Genomic DNA, 14,966 nt, shown 5'->3' with positions numbered 1-14,966 from the left:
CGCTCTATGAACCCAAGAGGGCACCAAGGTATTTGCCGTTCTTTCCTGCCAGAAGGAAGACTTAGAATGAAAATGTAAATATTTAATCACAGACTGGGTCATGGTCTGCTCAAGGCAGGACCATAATTGGCTTATCAAAAGAAATTCTAACTTTTTAAATCACATTATTCTAAACAAAAAGGTAAATTATGTATCTCTACTTTTACTATACTATTTTTTTTCCATACTGATGCTGGGAAGTTATGGAGTTGTAGGACTGCAAAGAAGTAGGTGAAGCTCTGTGTGCATCCCTTTCACAAGAAAACTTGTGTTTCTTGAGAAAAAGCTAATGTTTCACTTCAGAAATATTGGGTTTTTACTTCTTTTTTTTTATTATTTTTAATTTTTTGTACATTTGTGAGGATCACTGTATTGGCTATAATGGTTCTTAAGATGTAAGGAATGATCTAATATCCATGGTGTTATGGTGTTATTTGCATACCACAGAACAGCTCAATCAGAAAAATGTTCATGCTAATAAAAGTGTGTTTATGATTACGAACAAGTAAAAAGAAAAGTTCTACCTTTGACACTGGCTGTGGAAGTAGAAGGAAAATTAAGAATGAATAATGTGATTAAAAAACAAATAGATCCAGAAGCTTGTAACTTGAATTCTTACAAATTTTCATCCTCTCAGGGAAGGAAAATGTCAGTATTTTCATTTCATGGTTAATTTTCAGAATTTTCATTTGCTTTAGCTCCTCTAAAAATACAAATGTGTGATTGTTTTACATGTTTTATGTACACATGGAACATGCTATAATGACTGATAATGAAATGATTGGATAAAATGTAGGGCAAGCATTTATTCTGTGTTCTGGCAGGTAAGTGTTATGGTAATCAGTAAGTGACAGTGAAAAATAACTGTCTCCATTTATTGTTCTTTTATAACTGATTTTTTTTTTTCAGAAAGCTTTTTAAGTGTTGACTTGGCAATATGTCATAAATCACATTTTAGCTCATCTTGTAAATAAAGGCAAAATTGCCTTCCGAGCATATTTGGTGTTTTCCTGTGTAATTAACACCTCATTCACAGTTGTGTCTGCCAGTCACAGCCCTGCCTTCTTCCCAGTGACACTTCCTTGATACTTTGTTTAGACTGATGTGATTTTATGCATCTCCTCAGCATGCTTTAAATAAGTCCAAACAGGAAAAGGAAGGTGCTTCAAGAAGTCAACAGTATAGATTGTAATAACTCACAGGAACTATTTCAAAAGTATGAAGCAGTTCCTATTTATTTATTACTCACATCATTATCTCAGTCTGGTTTTCATACTTTCCCAGGAAAGTTTACTGTTTTTTAAGAAAGCTGGGAAAGATTAATTTCCATCTGTCTTTCTGAAGTAGAGATCAGTCCAAAAGTCACACATCTCACCTGTGGGACATAAAATCTAAATGGGATTTTGGCGTGTGGGGTGAAGGCCCAAAGAGGCACACTGCAATGCTAGTAGCACTGATAGCTAGCAGTCCCTTCTTTGGGGCTGTATATGCACACCTTTCCCAGAGCTGTGGCCTCTCTTGCCAGGCTGACTACAAGGCTGCTCAGTGAGCTGAATCCAGAACTGACCTAAGTTAAAAATTAGATCACTTACTGTGAGCTGTCCTTAACCCAACTGACTTACGTGCTCTGGTTCATCCCGTGGATGCACAGGCTATGTTACCAGAGGACATATCATGGGGTGGGTGGTGAGCTTTGAACCCAATATAGGCACCTGGTGCCGTATTTTGATTCTGAGCATTCACCCTGAGCTGCCCCAGTTGTGGCACTGCATGTGCGAGTGCTGACAGGATTAAGCAGCTCAGCACATAGCATATGTCTCAGCTAGTTAAGACCCAGGAATTTGGCACTCCAAATATGCTGATTTTTTAATTTATTTATTTTTTCACACTGCCCTTAAAACACACTGACTGACTCATAACATGGTGGTGGCAGTGCACTTGTTGTATGTCACAGCCCGGTGGACAAAACATGTCCCCACAGCCCTTGTTGGGTTCTTTCTTCGCTTTGAAGGGCTTCACACCCTCGTGTTCTGCTTCTCAGAAGCACCTCTGACATCTGAGCAGTGGGTTACCCTGGTGAGATGCAAGCTACGAGGAAAGGGATTTTCCACCCTTACTGAGGGTAAACAAGATGATGACAGGATAGTTTGTGATTAATGAGGGGCAGAGCGTGAGAGGTTTCCACACATTAGGGTTTTTACCTTCAGAGAGCTAAGCTGAGGTTTCCCCCTCTGTTCCTGAGGTTTTATTCTGCACTCTGTGTGATATCATTTAAGAAGATACAGAAGTAGCATTAGATGTAGGAAACATATGCTACAGAAATATCCCCTATGTGCTAATTGTGAGCTGTCAGCAAGAACTTTCCTTTTTTTGGCTTCTTAAACCAAGTTTTCACCAGGATATCCCCCTAATGTTTTTTGTTAATTTATATTTGCTATATGCAAGGGAAAAATTAGTCAGTGTGGATATATATATATTTTTTTCCATCACACCTAGATGTTAGATGTTCTCAGCTGTTGTTTCTAAAAAAAAAACACATTGGATTTCAGCTTGGTAATAAGGATGTAAATTACTGTAAATTACTTCCATTTTCATGTTATCTTCCTAAAAAGAAATGTGTGTGTGAAAACAGCAGTTGTCCAATTGAGTTCAGTGCTAAAATACCATATTAGTTACATGTGCATGTTTTTCAGACTGAGTTGAAAGTCTCCTGTTAACTTAATTAGACTTTTATGGACCTTAAGTTTTAATGCAAATGATGTTGCGTTTACAGTATGTACACAGGTAGTACTAGTTGCATCAAGAAGATGAATTGTTTTTCCAGGTAAATCTCTGACTGTTTTCTGCTTGCTCTCACATCCTGGAGAAAGATGTGGGTGTTTGTTAATAGGGTTATACTGCACATTTGTACTGACTGTACGAGTCAGGGAGACTATTGCTGCGACACAATTCAGCATCCCAAACTGGAACATTCAGATGAAATATAACTTATTTATACATCATCAGGATGCTGCATCAATGTGCATTCACATTTGAGACATAGCTTTAAAATGTGACAGTAAATGTTACAGTGGTGGAAATACACCATTTTTCATAATTTTTTAAAAACTGTCCTAAAAGTGCTAGTCTTAGGTGATCTTGCAGTGACTTGTCTAAGTGTTCAGTCTGGGTAGTTTTTGAACTTCTTGCTACTAAATAAGGCAATCAATCTTTCTTTTAAACAAAGTTCTTATTACTGATCAGTCATTAGCAGTAACATTTATAAACATCTGCTGCTCTTTTCTGTTTCCAGGGAAGAAGAGGCAAGCCAGGCCTCCCTGGAAAACCGGGACCGCCAGGACCTCCCGTGAGTAACAAGCAAGGGGATAGGAAATATCCACCCCATCCAGGAACAGTGATCTTTGTTAGTGCCTTTAAACAGCTTACTTAAGCCAGGTTATAGTTGAAAACAGTTGATTGATGCTCTGCTGTATCAGATGGCTACTAGGCCCAGCCCTTTGATACAGCAAAGATAAAAGGACTGTGTCCACAAATATGAGAGAATGCACGGGACAATACAGAAGGGAATAACCAAGATGCTAACTGCTGTGGAGGAAACAGAAGATGTCTGGCATTTCAAAGAAAGACCAGCCATGTGTACTAAATGGGAATACTGTGCATTCATTCACTTTACAAAATGCGTGATGCTCTGTAGAAGATGGGATAATTTCTGTCTCAGAGGGGTAATTTGAAAGATGAAGGACTTTGTGAAGCATGTGCCAACTGCCTGAATGGCAGGGAGGATTATACCCAGCACTGGAATGAGCACTCAGCTGTGGTTCAGATGAGTTTGCTGAAGAATTAAAAAGATTAGGAAATACATGACTCTATGAAAGGATTTATATTATGAAGCACTAACGGTTTTAACTCAGATCTAAGAGGTTTGGGATTTATTTTTTAAGAGATACATGATTTCAAATTTGAAATCAAGCATGTATCTGGGCTGTCTTAACCTATAATGAATGCAGTCTTCTTTTGGTAGAGGAAGACTTGGTCATATTAATAACATTCCCTGGATATTGTATTGTAAAATTGCTATAGTGCACAAATATAAAACAGCTGTTAATTTGTGGAATAAGTAAGCTGCTGCTGCTTCACATTAATAGTATCAAACAAGGATTTCATGATTCCTTTTTCATCTTATCTGAAATAGATAAAGGTCAGCAGTTTACATGTAAAAACATTTTATTCATGTACTTCAAGCCCACAGTGAGGGAAAACTTCTAGGTTTATTTCTAGAAAAGAGAATATTGCTGCATTAAGTAGCATTAATAAATTGAAATAGATACCATTTACAATTATGTAGAAACATAACCCACCCCTTAAATGTTACAAATGACATTTATTTCCATTTTTCATTGGCAAAAAAAAAGTGTTTGGGAAGAAGCTGACAATTATGTTCATTTATTCTGCTTACAGCTTAGTAGCTAAAAATTCCTACCTCCTCACCTACACATAGTCATATTGAAGCTTTCTTTGTTTTTTGTACACCATGGGTTACTAATGCTAAAATGATATTGCAGACTCAGGGGTGTCCAAACAGAGGAAAGAAGTGACGCAGAATCTTTCTCAATACAAACACCAAAAAATGGCCTTCAAAATAAAAAATAAAAACATAGAAGAGACAAGATGCTTAACTTTTTGTGAACCAATGAAAAACTGTATGTCTGTTACAGATTTCTGCCTTCATAGATGTGCTCACAGGTCAGGCTTGGGAAGATGTATGGTCTTTGACAGGCTCACCAGAAACAACAAGTGGAAGCTAACTACGCTTTTATTATTTAAGCCTATTTCAGATTTTCTTACAGCAATGCAAAGCTCCCCTTTTTCAGCATAGCAGGATCCATTCGAGGAGCACTGTATGGGGACTGTACCCTAGCACTGCTTTATCAGGCAAGCGTTCCTCAAGCAGTCATGGCCTAAATATTGGTTAAAGATATTTGTTTCTGATATAACCATCTTGATACTGTCCTTACTTTGGATACAGCTACACCAGCATCTTGAATTCTTTTTCCATGACTGAGAAAATAACATACAAAAAGCATGCTGTATAAGGAGTAATGCTTATTAAGATGCATTGGCAGTATCCCCATATTCAAAGCACTAAATCTTGTACATACTCAAAAGACTTTAACAGGATTCATCATTTGTCCTCTTTTTCAAGGCTCAGAATGCACTGAGTTTTGCTGTGTGGTTCTTACTGTTGTCCCTCTGCTTCCGATAGCAGCGGCAGCCTCCTCATGAATACGGATATGGCCTCTGCTTTGGCCTCAGAACTGTCACTCCTGCAGGCTGGTTGCTAACGTAAATTTGGCATACATAGGGTACAAAATGCTTAGGAAATTGACTTAGCATGTAAAAATTAGGCTCACTAGAGTCTGGAGTTTTCTCCAGAAAAAGTAAACTTGTGTTTGATACTTCAGAAAAATTGGAAATCTTATTTCAGAAAAAGAAGATTAAATTATTAATTTTTAGAGCAACTACATACTGACTGTTAATAAATTTACCAAATTTATTTATCAGTGTATGCAATGTGTCTGAGTACTTAATTGAGATATTAGAAGAACATCCAAGTGCTCAGCAATGACAAAATAAAAAAAACCAACAAACCTGTAAGACGGAAAATTTTGCCTCCTTGAGGACACTTAGAGAGCAGATGTTAGGATACTCGAGGGATTTGATATAAAGTGCAGTCCAAAAAAAAAAAAAAAGTGGGGGGGAAAAGGATATAAACCACATTCTGAGCAGTCTAAAGGTTTTTAAGTTGGATGTTACTAAGAGGTATGCATTTTCAAAATAATTAATTTTCAGCTACTTCTGGCATTGCAGCGATTAAGGTTTACTCTATATTCTCATTTTTATTTTTTTATTTTTTTTTCTGTAGCCTTGGTTCTGGGGATTTTTTCCCCCCCCCTAGTAAAATTGATGTATGCAGTGAGTTTCCAGTCCCTTAATATCATCTGCACATCTTTGGTTAAAAACCTGCGTTACTGTGTCAGAAATGTAGATCTGTTGGCAAGGGTTGATTGAGCTACTTCGGTAAATGGGACTCTCTGTGCATCTTCTTCCAGGACTCCTTTTTTGTGTGTCAACTGTTCCTCTGGTGCAAGTCCTGCACCCACAAAAGTCAAAGAGCCAATGAGTATTGTAGACTTTTGAAATCTACTGTTGTTCCCTTCTGGTTCAGAATTCATGGATTGCATCCATGTATCTGATGTTGTTTTTGAGTACTGTTCTACATGTCGTTTCACTACTAGAAAGCTGAGACGTGTGCTCCCACATGTCACACTCCAGCGCACAGCGATTCATGCTGAAAACAAGGAACCCAAATGGTTTAAGTAGAACAGCAGCTCCCTCTAGTGCTTGCTGATTACTTCCTCCCTTTTAGAAAGTCTAGAGAGCTGTTTAAAGCTTCTGTAAAATACGGTATTCCTTTCTCCCTCATAAGCATTCTGGATATTACGAGTGTAAAATAAAAATCTCTGTACCCTTCAAATGTATTTCATACATTTTCCTACATGCATTTTCTTCTGAAGTCCTCTGAAACAAGATGCTGTCTCTTTCACATACTGTTATTTTTCACGGTTCTATATTGAATCCAAAATGATGATTTTATAAAACAAAAAAAAATACTCAGTAGGATGCTATGAGATTCTAAGTACAGAATTTTGATCTCACTGTAGAACTGAACTGAGAGCTTTCTTCTGCAGTAGCCGCTAACAAAAACATCTGCAGGACTTAGCATCACAGAAGGCAGTATAGCATAGCTCTTTTTTCAAGTGTTTAATTCATAATTTTTCTACTTACAGCACCAATAATTTACTCATTTTTCAGTAGTTAAGAGCAAATGTATGGTAGGTGGCTGAACTTAACATTTATATGCTATTGGCCTAGTGATGCACTGGACAAATTCTGTAACCTTCACTTAGACAAAGTGCTTTTCTGATCAAGGCTTGAAGAATCACTGTTTGCCTTCTGTTCAGAGTTCTGTTAAGGGAAGGTTATTTGTGATTCTACTAGTGAACTGGAGATTCTGTTGTGTTTCTAAACTGCATGGCATCTGGCATTGTTTTACATATTTTAGTTGTTTGTTGGAGATACTGACACTGAAACAAGATAGAACACATCATGGTTTCAGTGGAACCTGTCTAGGGTATAGAGTAGTTTATATTTTTGTTTTATTTCTGTAAATAAGACAGAAAAAGAAATTTTTCTGGTTTCTCTACTAAGGGTTAACTTGATCTCTTCTGTTCCAGTTTTCTCTGTCTCTGCTGGAACAGTTAGGACTGAATAATTTCCATTTCTCAATAGTTCCCATTACAGTGGATCATCAAATTGTTTCAAAAATAAAGAACAGCAAGCTAGAATTGTTCTACATACTTCTACAAGCATAGCAGCATTCTCTGGGGTGAGCCAGAGTAAGATTTCTGCCCAGTGTAACTGTTTGGCGGAAGAGAAATACCATCAGCATTATTTTTTAAAGCCATGAAGCATATGATTTGGCCAAGTGTCATCTTGTCTAAGAAGCTGTATGTGGCAGAGCATGCAAATAAACGTTGAGTCACCTAAATCATAGGTTAACATACTGCAATCAAGATTATTCATCCTCTTATATCTCTGCTGTTTTCTATCAGAATGTCCAAAGTTATTTGCAACCAGAATGAATATACTTTACTTTTGCAGTGTTCCCAGAAGCTTCTTTAACCAGGGATCTTAAGCATCAAATTCTTTATATCAAGAGCTGGTTCACCAGGGTGCATCATTTCCCTTTCTATCTTTATCAATGCAATCATTCTTTCTTCAAAGATTAGCATGAAGTCTCCTTAAAGTCTTAAATTGAAATAAGGTTTATTTTCTGTTTGTGTTCCATATGAGGCAGTGGAGAAGTTCACAGCCTACTTGAGTTCCTTCATTTAATTCCATACTATTTTGGTTCCTCTTATTCAGTATGTATGTCAGTGCCACCAGTGCAGTTATCTTAAGTAGCCAGCAGTTTGCGTTGGAAATCTCATTTCCTCTGCCTCAGGAAATACTGTCATTCTACCAATATTTTTCAAGTGAATGAATGTTATCAGTTAATTACAATAAACAGAAAATCAAAGCAATGGTAAGTGAAAATTGTCAGTAGCATTTCTGGTATTGCTGGACATTCTGCTGCATTTTAGAAACATAAATGCTTAAATGGTAGCAGGGGAGTGGCTGGCAAAGACTGGTCATGTGGTTTGCTTCTATGCATTTAAGTTTTTAAAATTCATATAAAAATGTAATTTATTTAATGTATTCTCTTGTGACAAACAACGTCATTCTTTTTGCTCATTGGAATAGTTTTTCAAAGTTACATACCTACACTGATCAGTTTTGTGTTTCTTTACATTATAGTAATGTATAGTATTTTATTTTCAAGACTAGGTATAGATCTGAAATAAATGAATAAAGTGATTACACTGAGTCACTTTCAGTGCTGCATTTTCAGAAATGGCCTGTTCTTGAGGTGTGACCACTGCAATTCACTTGTTACAGGTTTCGCTACATAGACTGAGAGAATGGATGCACTTCTCAGCAATCACAAAATGCAAACAAAATCCAAAAGTTAAGGGAAGAAAATACATTATAAACCAAAGTAATTTCACAGTTCCTTTCAAACACCTGTATTTTTGTTCCTACCTTGACAGTGGAGATTACATCTGAAACCTGTTTGTAATTTTCGTAAATATTTAGGACATATTTTCAGTTCTTTTTTTACTTATGTACATCTATTCTCTGTGTTCTTCAGTTACCTCAATTGTACAATGTGATAAACAAAATTTAAAAAAAAAAAAAAAAAAAAAAAGGAAGCCTTATTCAAGTGAGCTTTTCATTGGTATTTGCATAGGAGGAAGCTTGAAAAACATCCAAAGTGGCAGATGTGCAAAATTCTCATTCAAAAGGCAGAAGTTGCCTGCACAGTAGTTCTTCAGCCTGTCTTAATTTTATCACTTATTCACTTGCAAACCAGTTGTGCTGGTTTGTTTATTGCCTGTAGAGACTTCAGGAGTGGATTATGCAGCTACAGTAGTAGAGTGAAACAGCGCGGAAAGGAAGAAAGAAAATAGAGTTTAGGAAGACACCCTTGAATAAAAGTATTTTCTGTTGCTGTAGAAAATTTTATTCTTTTTATTCATTTTATTATGGAAGGACTGATGGAATTATTAAATTTACATCAATTTTTGGAAATGGAAGAACTAAGAGAGGTAGTTTACCTCTGGTAACACAAAGCCTGTAACATAGTCAAGAATGCAACCCAAATATACCGTGAGGTCCCCTCAATTGCCTTAGTCACAAGATAGTTCTGGGGTTTCTTGAGGTTATGTCATTTCCTCAAAACAATGACATATCGAAAATGTTCCCATTTTGTCAAAAATGATTTATATGATGCACAGTTAATATCTGAGAGGTCAGAGGTGGTGGCAGATATATCATGTGATCCTTCCTCTGTTTTATTATTGCAGCAGACTCGTTTTTACTGGTTTTCCCCTGAAAAAAAAAAAAAAACATGAAGGAAAGAACATGGTGGCAAATGAAAAGAGATAATAAACTCTGATTTTTTTACCATTTGCCATATTAGAGAGTCCTTGCTGAAACCTTACAGTGTTGAGGTTGAGACACTGAATAAGTATGTAGTGTCATCATGGTTCACTCCCAGTTCTGAACTGTCATCTTTAATATGGATATCAGAGAATAAATTCTCCCATTAATTGTAGAAATCAGAATTGAGAGAACATCTCAGTCAAAACATCATGACAATATTTATATTATTTTTAATCGTAAATGTTAAGTGACAATTCACAAGCAAAATAAAATGAATAGAAAAAAAGATGGGCTTGTATCTTTTCCAGTGATAGGGAACAAAGAGGGAGAGATGCAGCTGTAAGGTTTCATGTGGTATATACAGTAGAAGTAACTAATATATCATTATTACTGCTTAGCAGTAAAACTTTCAGCAATATTTATGCAGATTAATTCATAGCATTTTACTGTTTTCCTTGGGCCTCTGCATGATATCAGAGGACACTCTTTCAGTTTTTCTGGAAATACTTTGGAATCTTGGTCCTGCACTGCTGTGAGTTTGGCAGCAGTTCTTGTTCAGAAAATCTTACCAATAGTATTTTCATCTTGACAAACTGCTGTCATGGGTGAGATGTAATTTGACTTCTGACTTCTTGTAATAATTTTACAGGCCCTTTAGCTTGCAAATGGGAGAAAATGTCAATAGATTTTTATTCTGTAAGTGTAGAAAGCTGCTTTCCTATTATGATGCATTCCAGAGAATTTCTGTAGCAAATGCAATGTGTGTGTAGTAACAAGGCTTATAAAACAATCAACAAAGACCTTATAAAAGTGTAAATCTGTGATTAAATTCTCTGACTAATCTCTAATGTCTGACACAGAGTCTCTGACTGATAAGCAGACTCTATTTTGTTAAGGAACAGCCCTTTTCAAAACTGAACAGAGTTCAGTTTCATAAAGCAATCTTTAGGGAACATCTATGCCAGCTACATTTTTCCTACTAACACAAAAGCTGCAGGCTCCTGTAAATTGTCCGTAATTGTAACACAACAGAACAAGAGTTGCCTTTGTGCCCTGTCTCTGTTAAATGCTGTTCATTCAGACCAGATGACTTCAACAGCTATTTTTATCTCATTAATGTAGTCAGATGTTTCTTACAGCATCATGAGTGGCTATAGTTCATATTGAATTATGTGTAAATCACAGCTTTAAGAGAGATACTTTGCTAATTTTTAAATTTACCCAGGTTTTACTTCATAAGATTTTTACTCAACTTTTTGTGTTCTACCCTGATTCACAACACCTAAAAATCTCATTGAGGACCTGGTTTGTGGCGGAATATGTCTAAAAATGTTTTTTGTTTTTGTTTTTTAAGTCTCTCCATCCTAAGACTGCATTAGGTTAGAAGCATGTTCTCCTTCGTTGAAATTCTAGGTGAAAGGTGTCTATGTCTAAACTTGCATAGCCAATAAAAATAGAAAATCTTTCAGAGAATTCTGTCATTCCTCAATTTCCCTTTCAGTACTCAAAGTTAAAAAATCTGACTGTTCAGTCACACCTGGAGCTGCTTCCACATCAAAATTTGTGCTTTGAGTTAGTGAAAAGAATTTTTAAAATGCTGCAGAAGATTCAGCTCATACCAGAAAATGTTCCTATTAGAATTGATGAGAATGTCATCTCTGCCTTCTCTGACAGATGGATTCACTACAAAATAGTTACCAGTTTTCAAAACTCAAGGATTTTGAAATTGATTGTGCTTCTCATTGTGCCTGGAAAAAAAAAAGATATAATAAGTTTACAGAAACTCATTTATAAATAATTTATTGTATAATAAAATAAACGTCTAAATCCCTTTACAGGACCAGTGCTCTTCGAATACAGGTAGGTGAACATAACATTAGGTAAATTAAAATGATCTTGTGATACACATTTCTTCCTTACAGGGTCCTTCTGGACTAAAAGGAATTCTGGATTCATTGAACAAGCATTATAATGAGGTATGGAAAATTGAGTTGTCTGTCCGTGTCTGTGTGCTTAGTGGCTACCATCTTTGCAAACCACATTCCAAATTCATCCAAATGGTAGATCCTTCCCTACTCCCCTTCTGCACCCCTGTATAGGCTCAGTCTGCAATCTGTTTGCACCCCTATTATACCATCTATCCTGCTGCCACACATCTTATCTCCCACGTCTCATACTCCTCTATTTTTGACTGCTGTAACTCGAAAAGGAGGCAGCTGGACCACCCAGCTGTTAGTATAAAGCGCCAGCTCCCCAGCTCTAAACATAATTGCTCTAAGTCATACGTGACATTTCTTCTTTCTTTTCCAAACCTGACATGATCCTAAGAATTGAATAGAAAGGCAAGGAGCTAATTAAATAACGTCTGCTAGAGATCTGTGAGAATTGTCCTCATGTATATATTGTAGACTAATAAGAATATTGTCTTAATTATATGACATTTTACACCTAGAAGCACTTCATAGAAATGTTAAAATAGCATACGAGCTGCCATTTTCTCTTTTATACTCTTACACAGATATTTCAGATCATTTATGCAGTTGTAGTATCTGCCATTGTAAAGCATTGTGATTCACAGATCATGCAAGCTTTCTTAATTGATGTTGGAGAGAGTACATAATTTATCTGAATAAGAAGTCATATTTCATTCAAAGACTTATGAAGTATTATTACAGGAATTGCTTAATACAGAGGCTAATGTGTGTTTCCTGCTCTATGTCATGCATATCAAACCTGGAAGATATTCATCTCCTTTAATGTTAAAATGCATAACTATGAAGAACAGGTGAAATCAGACTATTTTTATTACATAACATATTCAGATGAGTGCAAAAATCTTTTTTCAGGGAAAAAAAAAGATTCTGGAGTGAAATTCATGTCAAACATATCTTTCTGGTTGCTTTTGTCACTGACATGTTATCTCTGATATTTTCGGTATTTAATCCATTCCAAATCAGTCTATAAATTTAGATCTTGGATTAAGAATTAAGTATGATTTTGTATGCTGTCTTGGATATTTTTATACCAGGAGACTATGTTTCTGGGTTTGATCTACCATTTCACATATACGTGTCTAAATTTTATTTACTCAGTATTTATACTTTCTGGTTTTTCACTAGCTTTTTTTTCTTGCCAAAGACAGCTTTCACGGATAACAGTCCTGTTTTCTCTATCAGTACTATATCTACTGTAATTCATTCTCTACCTCTGGCCTATTAATCTTTTTTTACCCTGAGGGTCCCTTTAAGGTTAATTGTGTATCAGGGAATACAAACCCTGGGGATCTTCAGGAACTTGTGAGCATCTGTCTCCAAGAATCCCATTTCTTGTCATTGCGTGGCTCTAAGGGTTCCTAAGGTGTCTTACATTTCCTAATTAACAATCTTCTGGAAAAATGGAGACCAGCTGCTCTGTGTCTGTAAATTAATTGTCTCATAAATTCTGAACCGCTAACCAACATTCCTCTTCCTTCAGCTGTCTAGTTTGAAGATTTTTATGACTCTGTCATGAGCAATTAACTGTTCAGCAAGGAAATGCTAAGGTTTTGTTTCAGATGAGAGAGGTGATAGCTTTCTGATTCAAGTAGCAGGTTTTAAATGCACAGACTTTTTATAACTACATGTTCAGATCTTGCTAGGGTCAACTGAAGTCCCCAGCTGCAACAGCAAACATGTTAGTTTCTATAAAATTTACAGAGGGAATGGGATATTCCCATCAAGGAAGTCATCAGAGACATGTCTGCTTTGCCACTGATTTTTCATTTAGGCAGATGTATGCAACATTAACTTTCCTTTTTTTCACACTGTTGCATAGTGTGATGAGTGTTGATTTTGTTCAATGCATCTTGAAGGTACCAAGCAATCTTTCGTGTTCCAGTTTACAATTTGCAATGTGCTTTGACTGTTAGCACTTATGAGATAGTGATGAGATTTCAGTGATAGTCAGAGGTTTTCTGAGGCTTCTTACACCACAGGAAAGTTTTGTCTTTTTTCAGCCTTTTGCTCATATTCTCAAGGATCTCACAGGCTCTTATCTCTGTATGTGGAGTTTTTTTAGTTGCTTAGATTGTGACCATATTTTTATACCTATACTTTAAAGTCAGATTTTGCTGAGAGTGTTAGTACAGCTTCTTTTATTGGTATTTCTAGGAGTCATGAAAAACACTGCCAGCAAGAAAGGTGGGAAATCAGTGAGAGATGATCTGAAGTCTCATCATAAATTAATATAATCTTTTTGTGTCGTTTCTCTATTTCTCAGCATATTATCCTGTTCTTAAGCCTTTTGCATTTCTTCTGATTTCTGTATGGTACCAATGAGTTGCCATGATTGCAGTGTATTTATACAATTCACTGCAACTAAGCTTTTTCTGGCTCACTATTAATCAGTGTATCAAGTAAGGAGGCTATTGTCCAAGTCTTCAAAAGTGTAATTTTTTGAGCCATGCATATAATAAAAGAGCGCTATGAATAGAATTCCTGATTTACAGCAGCAACTTGTGGTGAATGGCGAACAAAATACATCACTCTTTCTTTAATGAAGGTGAGGAGAATCTGCTGAGGATAATTGGAGGCATTGATCCCTAGTGGAGTGGGAGACAGTGCTGGAACATTTTTTTCCTCTTCATTCTGTTCTTGCAAGAAGTGATTATTTTCATACTCCTTCTTGTGCTTTTATATTCCTTCCTTCTGTGCTTTCACTGTATTTACAGAGATGCTTTGCATGCATTTGATACCTGCACTTTTTTCTCTTTGTTATGCCAAAAACTGGCTCTGCCCTGCTCTGTACGTTACATTTCATCAGTGATCTGCAAGCGATGATTCATGCTGTGTGTTTACATAGTCTCAGGCCTCTGTTATCATCCTTTGCTTGGACTTTCAAGGCCTCTCTTTGTCATCTTTTTAATCTACATTTTACCATACTTAGGTATAAGGTCACTTCAGTCAGCCCTGCTTCTAAACATCTTTGGAAAGGGCATACAGATCAATTTAATCTGAAATGTTCTCCAGCATGCAAAAATGAAACACAAAGCAAGACCACTGAAACTACATCACAGTCTGCTCTGGAAATTTTTCAGAATTATGAGTTGATTTTTGAATAATTCATCTTTGCTTTCCAAAGGCTTTTTTCTTCAGCATATTTTTCTTGCATTTTTTTTTTATAAAGAGTGAACTATAAATATGCAAAGAGCATAAAAGCAGCTTTTTGTTTGAATACCTTTTTTCTCCATATATGCAAAAGAAATGCACAAGTCAGAATAAATCATAACTTACAGCATACTCTTTATATAATGGTAGGCATCTAGGCTGTTCTAGGTCAAGCAG

The 14,966-nt window shown here is 36.2% G+C and overlaps 1 protein-coding gene across 6 annotated transcripts in view; it reads left to right on the top strand.

Moving 5' to 3' along the window:
- Positions 1 to 14,966, top strand: part of COL19A1 (collagen type XIX alpha 1 chain) — a 195,941-nt gene that overhangs the window by 129,771 nt on the left and 51,204 nt on the right. For all 6 annotated transcript variants that reach the window (XM_021391914.1, XM_021391915.1, XM_021391916.1 and 3 more), the window contains 2 exons: positions 3,332 to 3,385; positions 11,568 to 11,621. In XM_021391914.1, the coding sequence (XP_021247589.1) occupies positions 3,332 to 3,385; positions 11,568 to 11,621 (108 nt within the window). The remainder of the gene's footprint in view (positions 1 to 3,331; positions 3,386 to 11,567; positions 11,622 to 14,966) is intronic.

Source organism: Numida meleagris, chromosome 3 (genome assembly GCF_002078875.1).
Source record: "Numida meleagris isolate 19003 breed g44 Domestic line chromosome 3, NumMel1.0, whole genome shotgun sequence".
Taxonomy (NCBI): domain Eukaryota; kingdom Metazoa; phylum Chordata; class Aves; order Galliformes; family Numididae; genus Numida; species Numida meleagris.
Note: the sequence above shows the minus strand (reverse complement) of the source record. Positions and strands in the feature narration are given on the sequence as shown.